Source organism: Amphiprion ocellaris, chromosome 20 (genome assembly GCF_022539595.1).
Source record: "Amphiprion ocellaris isolate individual 3 ecotype Okinawa chromosome 20, ASM2253959v1, whole genome shotgun sequence".
In the NCBI taxonomy this organism is placed as follows: domain Eukaryota; kingdom Metazoa; phylum Chordata; class Actinopteri; family Pomacentridae; genus Amphiprion; species Amphiprion ocellaris.
The window spans coordinates 17,008,408-17,021,239 of NC_072785.1; the positions used below are offsets into that span (position 1 = coordinate 17,008,408).

General features: G+C 39.7%; 1 protein-coding gene across 4 annotated transcripts in view; it reads right to left on the minus strand.

The window, feature by feature from the left end:
- Window positions 1-937: 937 nt before the first annotated feature.
- Window positions 938-12,832, minus strand: part of LOC111588178 (regulator of G-protein signaling 6-like) — a 46,587-nt gene continuing 34,692 nt past the window's right edge. For 2 of the 4 annotated variants that reach the window (XM_023298394.3, XM_055005547.1), the window contains 10 exons: window positions 11,072-11,148; window positions 10,229-10,310; window positions 9,791-9,865; window positions 8,927-9,028; window positions 8,620-8,792; window positions 8,190-8,315; window positions 7,500-7,686; window positions 6,134-6,223; window positions 3,517-3,576; window positions 938-3,209 (listed from right to left, as the gene is read on the minus strand). In XM_023298394.3, the coding sequence (XP_023154162.2) occupies window positions 3,162-3,209; window positions 3,517-3,576; window positions 6,134-6,223; window positions 7,500-7,686; window positions 8,190-8,315; window positions 8,620-8,792; window positions 8,927-9,028; window positions 9,791-9,865; window positions 10,229-10,310; window positions 11,072-11,148 (1,020 nt within the window). In that variant the 3' untranslated portion in view covers window positions 938-3,161. The remainder of the gene's footprint in view (window positions 3,210-3,516; window positions 3,577-6,133; window positions 6,224-7,499; window positions 7,687-8,189; window positions 8,316-8,619; window positions 8,793-8,926; window positions 9,029-9,790; window positions 9,866-10,228; window positions 10,311-11,071; window positions 11,149-12,832) is intronic. The other 2 variants (XM_035942968.2, XM_023298395.3) reach the window with 2 other exon arrangements.

The following is a 12,832-nucleotide window of genomic DNA, read 5'->3' on the forward strand; positions in this document are numbered from 1 at the left end:
AGTTTATTCACTATTAATGTCATTTTATATACTGGATTGAACTTGAGCAGTGGAAGAGAGAAGGAATTTAATGAAATTATAGAGATTCAGAGAGGTAATGTTGCGCAATGTTAAGCGCGGTTTAATTCAAACCAGCTGAATGTTAAACTTCAGTGCAGCTCAACGGGTTTCAGTTAACCTTAAAGTAATATAACTTTTTAAAAAGCTAAAATACACAGCAGAGAAATACAAGTTGAGAAGTTCATTCTATTAATGACGGACAGCTAACTAACACAGGTGTTCAGCGGTAAGTTAGCCACCTGTGTTGATTAGCCCGCTAGCTAACTTAGCCGCTTAGCTAGCTAACGCGTCCGGACCAACTGCTCAAACACGACAAAACACAAGAAGTCGCTAACTTAATGTACAACAAAACAACGCTACTGGTTAGAAGTATTTATCTTCTTACCGTGTTTTACTCCAAAAACAAGATCAATAGCAGCCAGAGATGCTGCCAGACGTGCCAACCATAGATACACAGAAGACTAGATACGCTCGCGCGCTGTCTTCTATACATATCTATGGTCTGACCAATCACTGTTCTCTGGCTCTCAGTCAGTCTGACCAATCACTGCTCTCTGGCTCCGCCCTTTGAGAATCTTAGTGTCGTTTGGCTCCACTTGCTGATGACCACTTCCGGTCTCAGAAAATGAAAAAACGGACCTTTTTTCGTTTCTGTCTCTTACGGATTTTATTTTTTTGTTATTCTAAATATAAAATGAAAATCAAAGCATTTTTAAAATTTCGTATATCCCTTTTTGATCATGAAAAGGAAAAATGTCTTGTATTTCAATTTTAATGTTTGTATTTTAAAACAAAAATCAAATAACCACTCGTTTTTTGTTTTTCAATACCCGTTTCAGAACTGAAAATCCAATTACCAGATCCGTACACGGACAAGACAGGTCCAGAGTTTTTATTATTTGGTACCCATGAATAGATAGCAGGTGCTTGCGTGTTTTAGAGTGCCAGTAGTTGTCTTGCTGATTGAGAAACTAAAAGCACAAAATGCCCTGAATATGTTACATGCATAGTAATGTGCCCATATCATAATAAAGTGTGCTTTTCGATAATGAAATTAGCCAATTTACATTTACAATGCACTCGGTACATAGTGGCATTGTGTTTGTGCTGAAGATAACATTTGGTACATCGACTCGAGTTAAGCATCTCTCTCTACCTTATACTCAAGAGGTTACTGGTTTATGATAGTAATGATAATTATATTTATGACCTGTACAGTGCATTGCAACGACTCTAATAAAAAAAACAAACAAAAAAAAAACCCAATAGATGATTGACTCATTCAGCAGCATAGTCTGTCACTGAAGCAGTCACTGGCCTCATGGGGGAGCTGTGAGACTGAAAACTTCTCAGTTCAAGCACTTTCTGTCTGTCGAAGAAGGCTGAAGCCACAGTGAAGCAGAGAGGCCTTCGTATTCAGGGTGCGGCACCCATCCAGGACCAAATATTGTCCCCAGTTGCGTCCCAGAGCTTAGATGTCCGATCACTGAGGAGTGTTGCTCCAGTTTTAGGTCTGTTCCTGTCTGTGCGCTGTCTTTGGAGAGTCCAACCATCTTCGCCTCACTTCATTATGGTCCAACATGCACCATTTTCCACATCAAAACACAGGACGATTATTAGATGGAGAGTCACGGCAAAACACTTTGCCAACAAAAATTGGGCAGGTTTCATTGTTCTGAGTAAATAAACGATGAAATATTCATGCAGTAAAAAAAAGCAACAAAACATAAATGATCCCATATTGGGCAGCAGGCTTTGTAATATCTCCATGATCGGAGAACAACTAGTTTTGACATCATGATGTCCTTCGATATGATGTGAACACAGACGAATAGTCTTGTTACACTGGTCCTGTGGTTTACCCACCACTAGATGGACCCATGGCACTGGAAACTTTTAATACTACACTATAGCAGGAGCCCATGAAGCATGTGGGGGCTATTTCACACGTTACTGTGCACACTAGAACTGTGACTAAAGTAAAACCTCCAATCACGATGGTTCACACAACCACATCTGAGAGTCATGAGCGTCTGAGTCATTCACACAGACTTTTGGAATCGATGAATTTGACTGTGCAGCCTGTAAATTTTGGAACTTGAAGCCTGGAAGTTGTGAAAGCAGTGAACTGATTTGCCAACTGAAATAAATTGGTCTTTGCCACAAGTCTCATTACAGGGCGCTGTTGTAGAAACGACACATTAATTCTCGACAAAGACGTTTGGATGAAACATGCAACGGTGCAGTGTGAATGCTACATTAAGCCCTTATGCCAGATTTTGGAATGTAATGAAGCATGAAAAATTATACCTTCAAAAATCCATTTTAGACATCATTAAATAGAACGTATGGGAGAGACAGGCTTTGTGTTCTCAATTACTGCCAAAACTGTGCTCACTGTTAAACTGGCATGTCATGTGCTTCATAAGATAGAGATAATAGAAATTTCAAGGATATAAAAAGAGGTTGGATTTATTTCTAAAAAAAAAAGAAAAAGGTGGTATCACGCTTTATTTATTGCTGGCTGCCTTGTGAGTACAGAGACGTATGTAAAATAGTGTTGATGTGCCTTTGACTTTGAGCTCGGACTGGCTCCGGCTATTTTTGGAGAACTAAATCAGTAGTCATCACTGCAAACGTTGTGGCAAATGACTTTAAAATTTATCAAAGATTTTTGTTGCAATACCAGAGATGTTCTTTGAATTTCCAAGGAACACATGTATATAAAACAACATGAGAAGAATAGAAACTGATTAGCTTAGCCAAGCCTAACAACCAGTTTTGCCACCGAATTGATGAAGAAGAGGGGGGCAGCCCTAGACTGGATGTGCTTATACTGTATGCTGCATGCCGTGTGATGTGTTGGCTGAGGTTCCCCTTGTCAGCATTGTCTTTTTTCTTCAGTGTTTGGGGCGTTCACCCCGGCAGGCCCAGTGCTGCGCTACCAATATGGCAGCAGTCCTCGGAGCAGCATCTGAGAGCCTCCACATCAGCAGCAGCCCTGTCCAGCCCAGCTCCCATGTCTGTGGCCCTTCCCCAGCCCCTGTGAGGCAGTCATCCACCCAACAGGGTCTGGCTGTGCACCTCCAGCACAGGCTGTGTCAGGACTGCATCAGGCCTGTCAGGCGCTTTCCCGTCAACGACTTGCCCTAGGAGGTCAATTCAAACAAAATAAGGAAAAAAAAAAAGAAGAAGCATCACCAGACTGCGACGATGGAAGCAGAAATACTTGATGAATCACACAGAATCTCTACCAACAAGGTGGTGCTCATCTAGAAAGCTACGCTGCAACCACCCATGTGACTAGCAGGCTAACTTATTCACACATACACATCCTATGACAGCTTTTAAGAGGCCACAATAGAGTGTAATATGGTTACAATTGCAAAAGCCACTGATAGTGAGCCAGCCAGTGTGGTTTGTGATTATGAACAGCCCCAGCTCCAAATGACTTACCACACTGCGGGTGAACTTCTCCAAGGAGGTGCGGCGGCCCTGTTCAGTGTCTGCTGGCTGCTGTTTTGGGAGGGGGGGAAGCAGGGTGAGTGTTTGGGTCAGGTATGGGGTGTTGACGGGGGGGGGGGGTTGGAAGTGATGTCGTTAGTGAGGAAAAAAAGGGGCCAAGCATTGCAAAAATGAGGGCCGAGGACAGTGCGGGTGGGGGTTGCAAATTTAGGAAATGGAGTGGGGTCAGTGACAGGCCAGCAGAAGGAGCAGAGCATGAACAGAGGAAGCTGTGATTTGCTGAAAAGCTCCATATTACACAGTTAAACAGCTAAAAGAGTGTTTGTTTAACTATGCAAGTCTTACGGGTTACACTGAAACCCTACAGGAGGTAGACAAAATTGCAAAAAAATGTACCTAATTCTTACGTTGCATCTGTGAGCTATTTATACACTTAAATGGTCTGTTGTACCTGTGTTCCGTGTGTTAGTTTGACTCCTTTTTGCGCAGCAGTTTGTCTGGGGTGTGGCATATGATGTCATGTATTTTTAAGGCTGTTCCCTTGACATTTTAAATAATTTAGCAGCTTCCTTGCACCTGCATCTTGGTCACAGTGGTTTTTGCCTTTCTGGGGCTCTGTTTGTAATCTCACGCTGCTTCCAAAGCTCACATACTGTATCAAAGTACTGTTTGCCAGACCTTATTAAGAGTTGGCAAATGCTGCTAAATGAGATTAAAATGACCGCCCTAGGCATATGTGAGTGTGATCAAACCACCTTAAAATTTAAACTTGAGCTGCTCGAACTGGTTTGTTTCCCCGTGTATGCAATGTGGAAGAAGTACTTAAGTAAAAGCAGCAATCCTGCAATGTAGAAATATTCATAAGTCAAAAGCACCTATTAATATCCTATAGTACCAAAGGCAAAAGTACTCAGTAATCACAATAGTCCATTTCTCAATAATATATATTGTTACATCAGCCTGTGATTAGTGATGCACTGGATTAATGTGTAAGCATCACTAATCACTGAGTATTTACTGTCTCTGTAGGATTACATGTTTTAGAGCTAATAGCTGGATTGTTCTTTTGTTTTTAAATCAATGATTCAGAGTATTCTGTTGTATTGCAGTGCAGCGTGGTTCAACAGCTCAACAGTAATACTTACAACCAAACCATAAAACAAAATCTGTATTTTTTCAACCATCGCTAGCCACCTCTACAAGACTCTAATGCATGCTCAGACATGCTAATAGCATCTGGTCTGATCTCTTATATGTCTTAAAGTCGCTCTCCAGCCATTGATTAAACTCCTAATAATCTCTTTGTTTCTCAAATTATACCAGTATACGTTCTTGCCATGAAAATACTGTCTTCTTGCCTTAAAATGGCTTAGATGTAACTGCACCATGTCATCCTGCTGCAGCTCGAGCAAACCAGCTCACCTACGACTCCACTCAAATGCTGTAAAACTACTCTGCACTATACAAAGGCACGTTGTAGTGCTGGAGTAAGTCTGAATTAGAAACTGATTCTGATGAAGAATGATGACACAAAAGGCTTTGTTATGTAAGCTGACAGGATTGGTTCCTCAGATTTAAAACTATCTGAATCCATGATTTAGTCATCAATATGCTGCAGTTGCAAGGTGGAAATGCTATTAAATAAATGCTTATTTCCCTCATGGCATGCCTCCTAGCTTAAAAACATGTATTATAGGTTAAAAACATTTTCGTTCTAGGGGTCTTTAAACTGAAAGTATCAACTTCTGTCCTCAAAAATAAGTTATAATCTCTCATTTTAAATATACCAGGCCGAAGAACTCCATAATACATCAGTCGGTTCTGCTGCTTGACCAGGATAACTGTTTCGCGAACTAAGATTTTTGAATCGTAAAAGATTTTAATACTGTATTATTCATTTGATCATGATGTATGAGCATATTTGGATAAAAGGTTGCAGGTGAATTGTGTAAATGTCTATTTACCTTGTTGAAGAAGTTGGAATTAAGAATGCAAAATAAATTTTAGTGTAAGCTTACAATAAAGTTGTATCGTATTGCTTTGTACCAAATAGTATCCTACCATTATGCATCATATAGTGTCGTTTCACATCATATCATATCGCATCACACTGTTTCATATTGTATTGTTTCAAATAGTAACACATTGTAATGTTGCAGCTCATGAAATCGGGGCTAATTTTAACTGCATTACTTGTACTGCTGTTAGCATTATTTATAATAATGCCCCATTCTTCTTCAGTTAATTCCATTTTGTATTAATAATCTGAATCTGCAAAGTAATTATTAACTTTAGCTGTCAAATAGCTTTAGTGGATGAAGAAGTGCAAATTTGCTACCAAAATTTTTGGTAAAAGTATAAAGTAGCATGAAATGGAGTTCCTCATAACTTTAGTCAATAGTTACATTCCACCACTGTCACTAACTACTTTGCTGCATGTAATTCTGATACAGCATCTAACTTTGACTGTATGTCTACACTAGAAATGAACCTGGAATGTGTTTTAAAAAAATAAAACAAAGAATCAAACCAATATGAGCGATGCAATAAGAGTGACCGCGCTGTGTTAAATGTGGGGGCAAAATCGGGGTCAGTGAGTGCGGCTCACCTTCTTTCTAGCTAACAGGAGGTCTTGGTAGATGTTGGATCGCAAAAAGCGTGCATAGCTGTCACTTTTCATTAGCTTGAATATGTGCTCCTGCAAGAGAAAGAGACACAGATGAGTGTGCGTTTGCTTTGCGTGATAAAAGCGATGAAAGTGTAGATAAACGAAGAGAGGCCTGATTATGTTAATGCGATGCACGCATGTGTGATTTGTAGGGGGGGTGATGCCAACCGAGTGTGCTGACATGAACGGCAGAGTCCTGTGAGACTGAGCTGAGTAATGTCCTGCCAGAGAGAGGCGTTGCACGTCACACATCACCAAGCCACTCTGAAACCAGAGGAATCCATGGTGACCCGAGCGAACAGCCTATTCACGGCTTTACATGCCTCATTAGGCCCTGGCACAAACACACTCCGTCATTCTTCCTCTCTCCTCTCTCCTTTTATACCTCTGTGCGCTGTCATTCATTCACTTGTGTAACATGAGTGGGGTGGAAGGGTTCAGTGTTCCTGTGCGTAAGTGGATGAGAGGGGAAAGAAACGGCTGTGGTGTGTGTGCTGTCAGCAGGGATGTAGTGGAGGGCAAACCGATCTGAACTCAAACAGGGCCCAAACAAATCTTAACCCTCCTGTTGTCCTCATTTATGGGCACCAAAAATTGTTTCCTTGTCTGAAAAAAATCTAAAAAATTCAGCAAAAAAATTCCCTAACTTTATGAAAATTTGTAAAACCTTCAGGAAGAATATTCCAATAATTCCTTAAAAGTTTCCCTTAAAAGATTTATCTTTTTAAAAAATCCCCCAAATTTGGCAAGAAAATATTTTTAAAAATGAGTAAAAATCTTCCAAAAAAAATCCTAAAAATATCTAAAGTGATTACATATATATCAGTAAAACTTCTAATATTTTCTTTAAGAACATTAACCCAAAAAATTAATTTTTTGGGTTAATGTTCTTAAAGGAACATTTTTAACATTTCTTTTTTTCCACCAAAAAATGTTCAAAAATTTCCCAAAAAAGTTGAAAATGTGGACATCAGAAGTTTCACTGTGAAAATATATATTTTATCCCACATTTTCAAACTTTAAAATGGATCAATTTTGACCCGCAGGACAACATGAGGGTTAAATCAAAGGAACACATCATGCAAAGTAGTGTTAGGTATAAAAGGAGAGTTCTGGCAGTGGATCTCTACGTAACTTCCTGTGCAGCAACAAAGATGGAACAGTCGCATCTATGAGCACAGGCGCAGGTGTGTTGTTACTGTATGTGTCTGGTGTTTGTTCAGACTTGCGTGGCGGAGTGGTCATGCATGCGTGAACATAGAAAGCCGTGTGAATCCACCCGTAAGACAAAAACAACCCAGTCCACCTGAGCGTCCTCGTAGCTGTATCGTCCCGGGTCTTTGAGGTTCTGGCTGGTGCGCTCGTAGCTGTGAGAGTCCAGGTTGATGGAGCTCGGTGCTCCGTCGGCCAGAAACTCCTGCCAGATCTCCTGAGCCCTGGAGGACACTTCCTGAAGCGGCCGACGCTTCAGATCCTGCACTGCTAGCCAGAACCTGCAACAGTGTCATCTAGTCAATAACAACCTCACAAATCTATGATTAAAGTACATGCACTCTTGTCATATAGTACTAATAGCTGCTGTATGGTGACATAAATGTTTGGCTCGACACTTAAGCAATGCTGGAAGATGATCCTATAAATACAACAAAACCACAACATAAAAATTCTCCATTACAAGTAATCTTAAAAATCCTGAAGTTAGTACATTATATTTTTTTAGCTTAGCTGAATACAATAATCAGTAGTGTTCTGTATTATATCATTATAATAATTATGTATATATTTCTATACTTTAAATCTAACTTCACTGTCAGACTTCCTGTAGATCATCATCACAAAAGGCTTTATAGAACTTTTTTCCACATATGCAAGATCTGTGGAAGCCACCTCTAACAGCAACAGCATGCTTAAATATCCCACATACTGCAGCATACTACACTGTAAAGGAAGAGACAGACATTTCAAAACGAATGGATGAGTAAATGGCAGCACTCACCGCAGGTTCTCTGAGCTGAATTCTGACTCCAGGAACTTGAGGAACTGGTCTCGTCCTGCAGGATCCTTCAGTGCTTCCTCCAGAGAGAAGCCCCATTTCTTCACACGCTGCTGGCTGGGGTCACGACTGCTCAAAGCAACACAAAACAGACGACAAACACAAAAAGAGAGTAAAAAATAGAAATGAGAGGTATGTTGTTTTCTCTCACAGCCTACAGAGAGCTGAGACTAGCCATCAGAACACAGTCAACCTTTGGGAATAGCAGAGTTAGCACTCATATGAGATGAGATACAAACAGACACAGTCCTCTTAATTTAGGACAACAACAATTCATCAGCATCGAGGCCTCTGGGCTCCATCTGAACTCAGTGTTGCTTTAAAGTATCATCGGCCTCTGGTGAACTGTGAGGCCACATCCCTCAAACCTCACCTTGCCTCCAAGTCCCAGAAGGAAGTGTCGTCACTGATCCAGGGGTTGGAGGGCTCTGTGGCCGACACAAAGGGGTCGTACTCCATGAACTGCTCCGTGTAGCTCATCAGACTGTCGGCCACTTTGGAAACCTTCATACAGTGCCTGTCCAGCTGGATGTTCAAGAAGGTAATCTGATGGAGAGGCAGGGAGAGTAATGAGGAGGCTAAATAAGGTAACAGCCCATCAGTCCACGTCCCTAACTGTCCTTATGATGGATGAGTGAGGCAGGCTGCTGTAATGACCGATGGAAAACACCGTGGCTCACCTCCTTCTGAACATCCTCTTTGGTGGGCTTCCTGGCTGCCTGGGAGCTGATGTGGATGGGACTCGGCTGACTCTGGCCATCATCTGGTACCCCATAGACCGACTGGAGGGGGACAGGAGAGACATGTTGTTTTGATGCCATTGTTGTTTTGCCCTAGTTTGATTTATGTCATCTAATTGTGCAACCAGACTTCAGTAATGTGTCAGGGGAATTTGGGGATTTAAAGACTTGAAGAGGAATTCATATTTTAAAGTTATACACAAATTGTACATACATGGTAAGTTTTTAAGGCTAATGTTTTTTAGTTTAAATGTTTTTTAAAACTAAATATCTGTAGATTTGTTTTTATACACACACGTACAAAAATGCCATTGTTGGACAATATATTTAATTTAAATAATTTTCTTATTCATTTATATATATATATAAAAAACATTTTCTAAAAACTGATAAAAACTATTTTTTTAATATTACAAAAAATTGAAAATTATTTTATATAATTTATTATGTATGTTATGTGTTTCTACAGCTAAACAATAGTTTTGATGATTTTTATCAGTTATTATTATTAGTAGTAGTATTAGTAGTAAATCATGAAAATACTACATTTATTTATGTTGTGTAATTTCATTTTAAAATATAACAATGTGAGCTATAAGGTAAAAAAAATATTTTATTGGTTTTTCTTTTGTAAAAAAATTCTATTTTATTGACTACATTAAATAGTGTTTCCATTGTTTTTAATAAAATAAATACATAATTAAATTTATGAACTGACAAGTTTGGTAAAAAAAAATCAGCACTGAGTTAGTATTTAAGGCTTCAAAACCTAATTTATACATCAGCAATGTCTCCTCTTCTCACCTTTTTTACCCTGTGTGGGTTCTTCTCTCTTCGGCACTTGCGGATGTCCATCTCTGTGGTGTTGACACATCCTGGCTGTGGGAGGCAGCAGGAGAAAGAGCATGTTTCTGGGTCAGATAACGTTGTTTCTCCATCGTGTATTGTCTGCGTCTGTCCGGCTCACACAATATGATGCTGTTTGTCTGTTCGGCTCACAAAAGGCTTGTATGCAAAGCGACTGGCACTGAATCTGATTCTGCTCCTGACAACAAAACAGGGCTCTCAGCTCAACAACGTATGGAGCTGAATCTGTATCTGTATTCAGGTTTTAAAGGCTAAAACTATCTACCTACAAACTCGACTTTCTTTTCTTTCTTCTTTTTTGGTTTTGCTCATTTCCATTTTTACAGTTGCATCATCTGATCCTCTTTTCTTCTCCTCACTTCAGTTGTAACTCACCACCGGCCGGTGGACGTCCCAGAATGCTCTCTCCTGGCTGTCAAGGATCTTCCTCTCTGCCTTGTCCTTCTTCCTGTCGATCCTGAGAGCAGAGGAAACATGGACTCATATATGGAGCTTACACCTCCTAAATATCAGGTCAAACTGCACAAACACAATAAATTATGCCTCAGGACTGAAGCACACACGCTCTCCGATACACACACATCCACTAAAAACACATACAGGCCGGACCAAAGAGCAAAAAGCTGAGGAGTGTGGGTCTTAACCTGTCTGTTCACTTCACTAAGCGATGCCTGGTGTTGCCGCCGGTGGGGCCGAACTCTTACATAACTGACATTTACTCAAAGTTCCTTCCTTGATGTTGTTACTCCCCAGATGTAAGGCTCATTGCTTTCCATGTTTCCCCTAGCTGCACAAATCAGCAGCCACAGAAAGACAGCAGGACTTTGATTTAGATTTTTTCACATGCAAAAAAAAAGAGTTGTGTCCCAAATCAGTGACAAGAAGGACTATTACTGTGCTTACATGCTGCAGGCACCAGATGGCAGTCTTACAAAGCAATAGGAGTTGGTGAGAAGTGTGTGGATGTTTAACTCCAAAGGGAAATACCTGCTGTATTTAATGCATGCAGCCCTTAAGTCAAAACAGGGCATAAAAACAGCATTTTTAATGAGAGACGCATCGGTCCAACTGACACGGCACACTGACACGTGTTCTCTTTCTTTGGAAAATAACACTAACGTCATGCAGGCAGCCAAAGGTTAGCATATTCTAAGACTGAACGCATGAACATGATGTGAAGAAGTGACGTGTGACTGATGTGTGCACAGATGTACTTACTTGACTTGAGCCTCGGCTTGCATGAAGATGAACTCCCACTTCCTGGCGAAAGCCCTCTGCAGCCGGGCGAGGTTCTCCTACAGAGCCAATCAGGCGCCGCAGTGGAGGAGAATTTAAGGGACTATTAGGAGTTATTTGACTCTGAGGCCTTTAGATGACAATTATTGATGGCATGTCATAAGAACAGACCTCACTGCATGTAGTGTTTAGACTTTCACACAGGTATACTCTTTTTGTTTACACTATTATTTAGTTAATCTCCTGAATAACTGAAATAATCATTGAATTCTTAAAGCAATAATATAATACACTTGTTAGCTTTCCTTACAGACAGTTAGATGAGATTTAAACCGCTTTTTTGCCTCTGGAGCTACCGCAAACCACCTCCTGAACTCTCGACACTGACTTTTTTTGTGCTGATGAGTGCAGTGGTGGAAGAATTATTTCAGGTCTTTACTTTAGTGAAAGCAGTAATACACCAATGTGAAAATACCCCATTGCAATTAAAGTCCTGCATGAAAAGTCATAATTTAGTAAAGTATTAGTAGCAAAATGTAGATAAAGCATTGAAGTTAAAGTATTAACTCGATCCCTCTGACTGATATATTATTATATCTGACATTATTAAATCATTAATAGTGAAACATCAGTGTGTCAGCAGCATGTTACTGTTGGCGGTTTAAACTACTTCATATATAGATTTATTTATTCATGCAAGAGGAAAAAAATGAAGTACTCATCTGCAAATCTGTTTCCATTTTCTCTAGTGTTTGATTTTTTTTGTTAATATTGAATCAGTTGGACATTTAATGAAATGTATGTGAAAAATTTAGACAGAAAAATCACTATCTAGTGAAGCTCATGTCTGAGATGTGACCCTGACTACACGCTGGTTTCTGGAAGAAGATACAAAGGCTTTAAACCACTAGTTTAACCTTTGACATTATGTTTATAAAAAAACAAACTTGTTATAGCATCCACTGTGTAAAATCTCTATCTTAAAATGAACTACAGCTATCTAGTAAAAAGTAGAAAGTACAATATTTCTCTTCGAAATGTAGTGCAGGGAAAGTATAAAGTTGCATAAATTGGAAGCATCCCAGTAAACTAAAGTATATCATTTAAATAAATGTACTTTCAACCACTGGTTTCTTTAAGAGTGTTCTGTATTTTTAACGCTTGTTATGGATTATCCAGTGTGTAAAATCGATCTTCATTTGAACAGCCTTCTACCAAAAGATGAGTGAGCTGTTAAAGTGCTTAGATGTGGACTTTATTTGCTATTATGTGTATTCAGGAAGCACCGGAAATGTTCTTAATTCTACAGTTTTAATTTTCTCTACTACAATTCTCAAAAATATCATTTCTTTTTAAATTACGTTCAGTCCAGAGTTGTAGTTTTAGATCATCTCTAATGACACTAATTCATTTGGTACAAGTGGGCATTGCATGAGACATTTTCCGTCATCGAAAAAACCCTTTAAAGCTCCATAGTGTACACATATGAAAGCTGCGAGTGAAATTATGCGTTCTTAATAACACCCTAACAAGCATCTGTCAACGATACACTATGTGGCCTCATTACAAAGAGAGAAAAAAAACACTTCAAACTAGCAGTCACGTTAGCAGTGAGAGCAATGAGGACCGGAGGCGTAAAGTGACCTGAATAGAAGAGAAAGGAAGTCTACTGGACAATAGTTGCGGAGTCATTTAGAATATTAAAGTGCACTGGATTGCTATTGTGTAACAGCAAGAGATCAG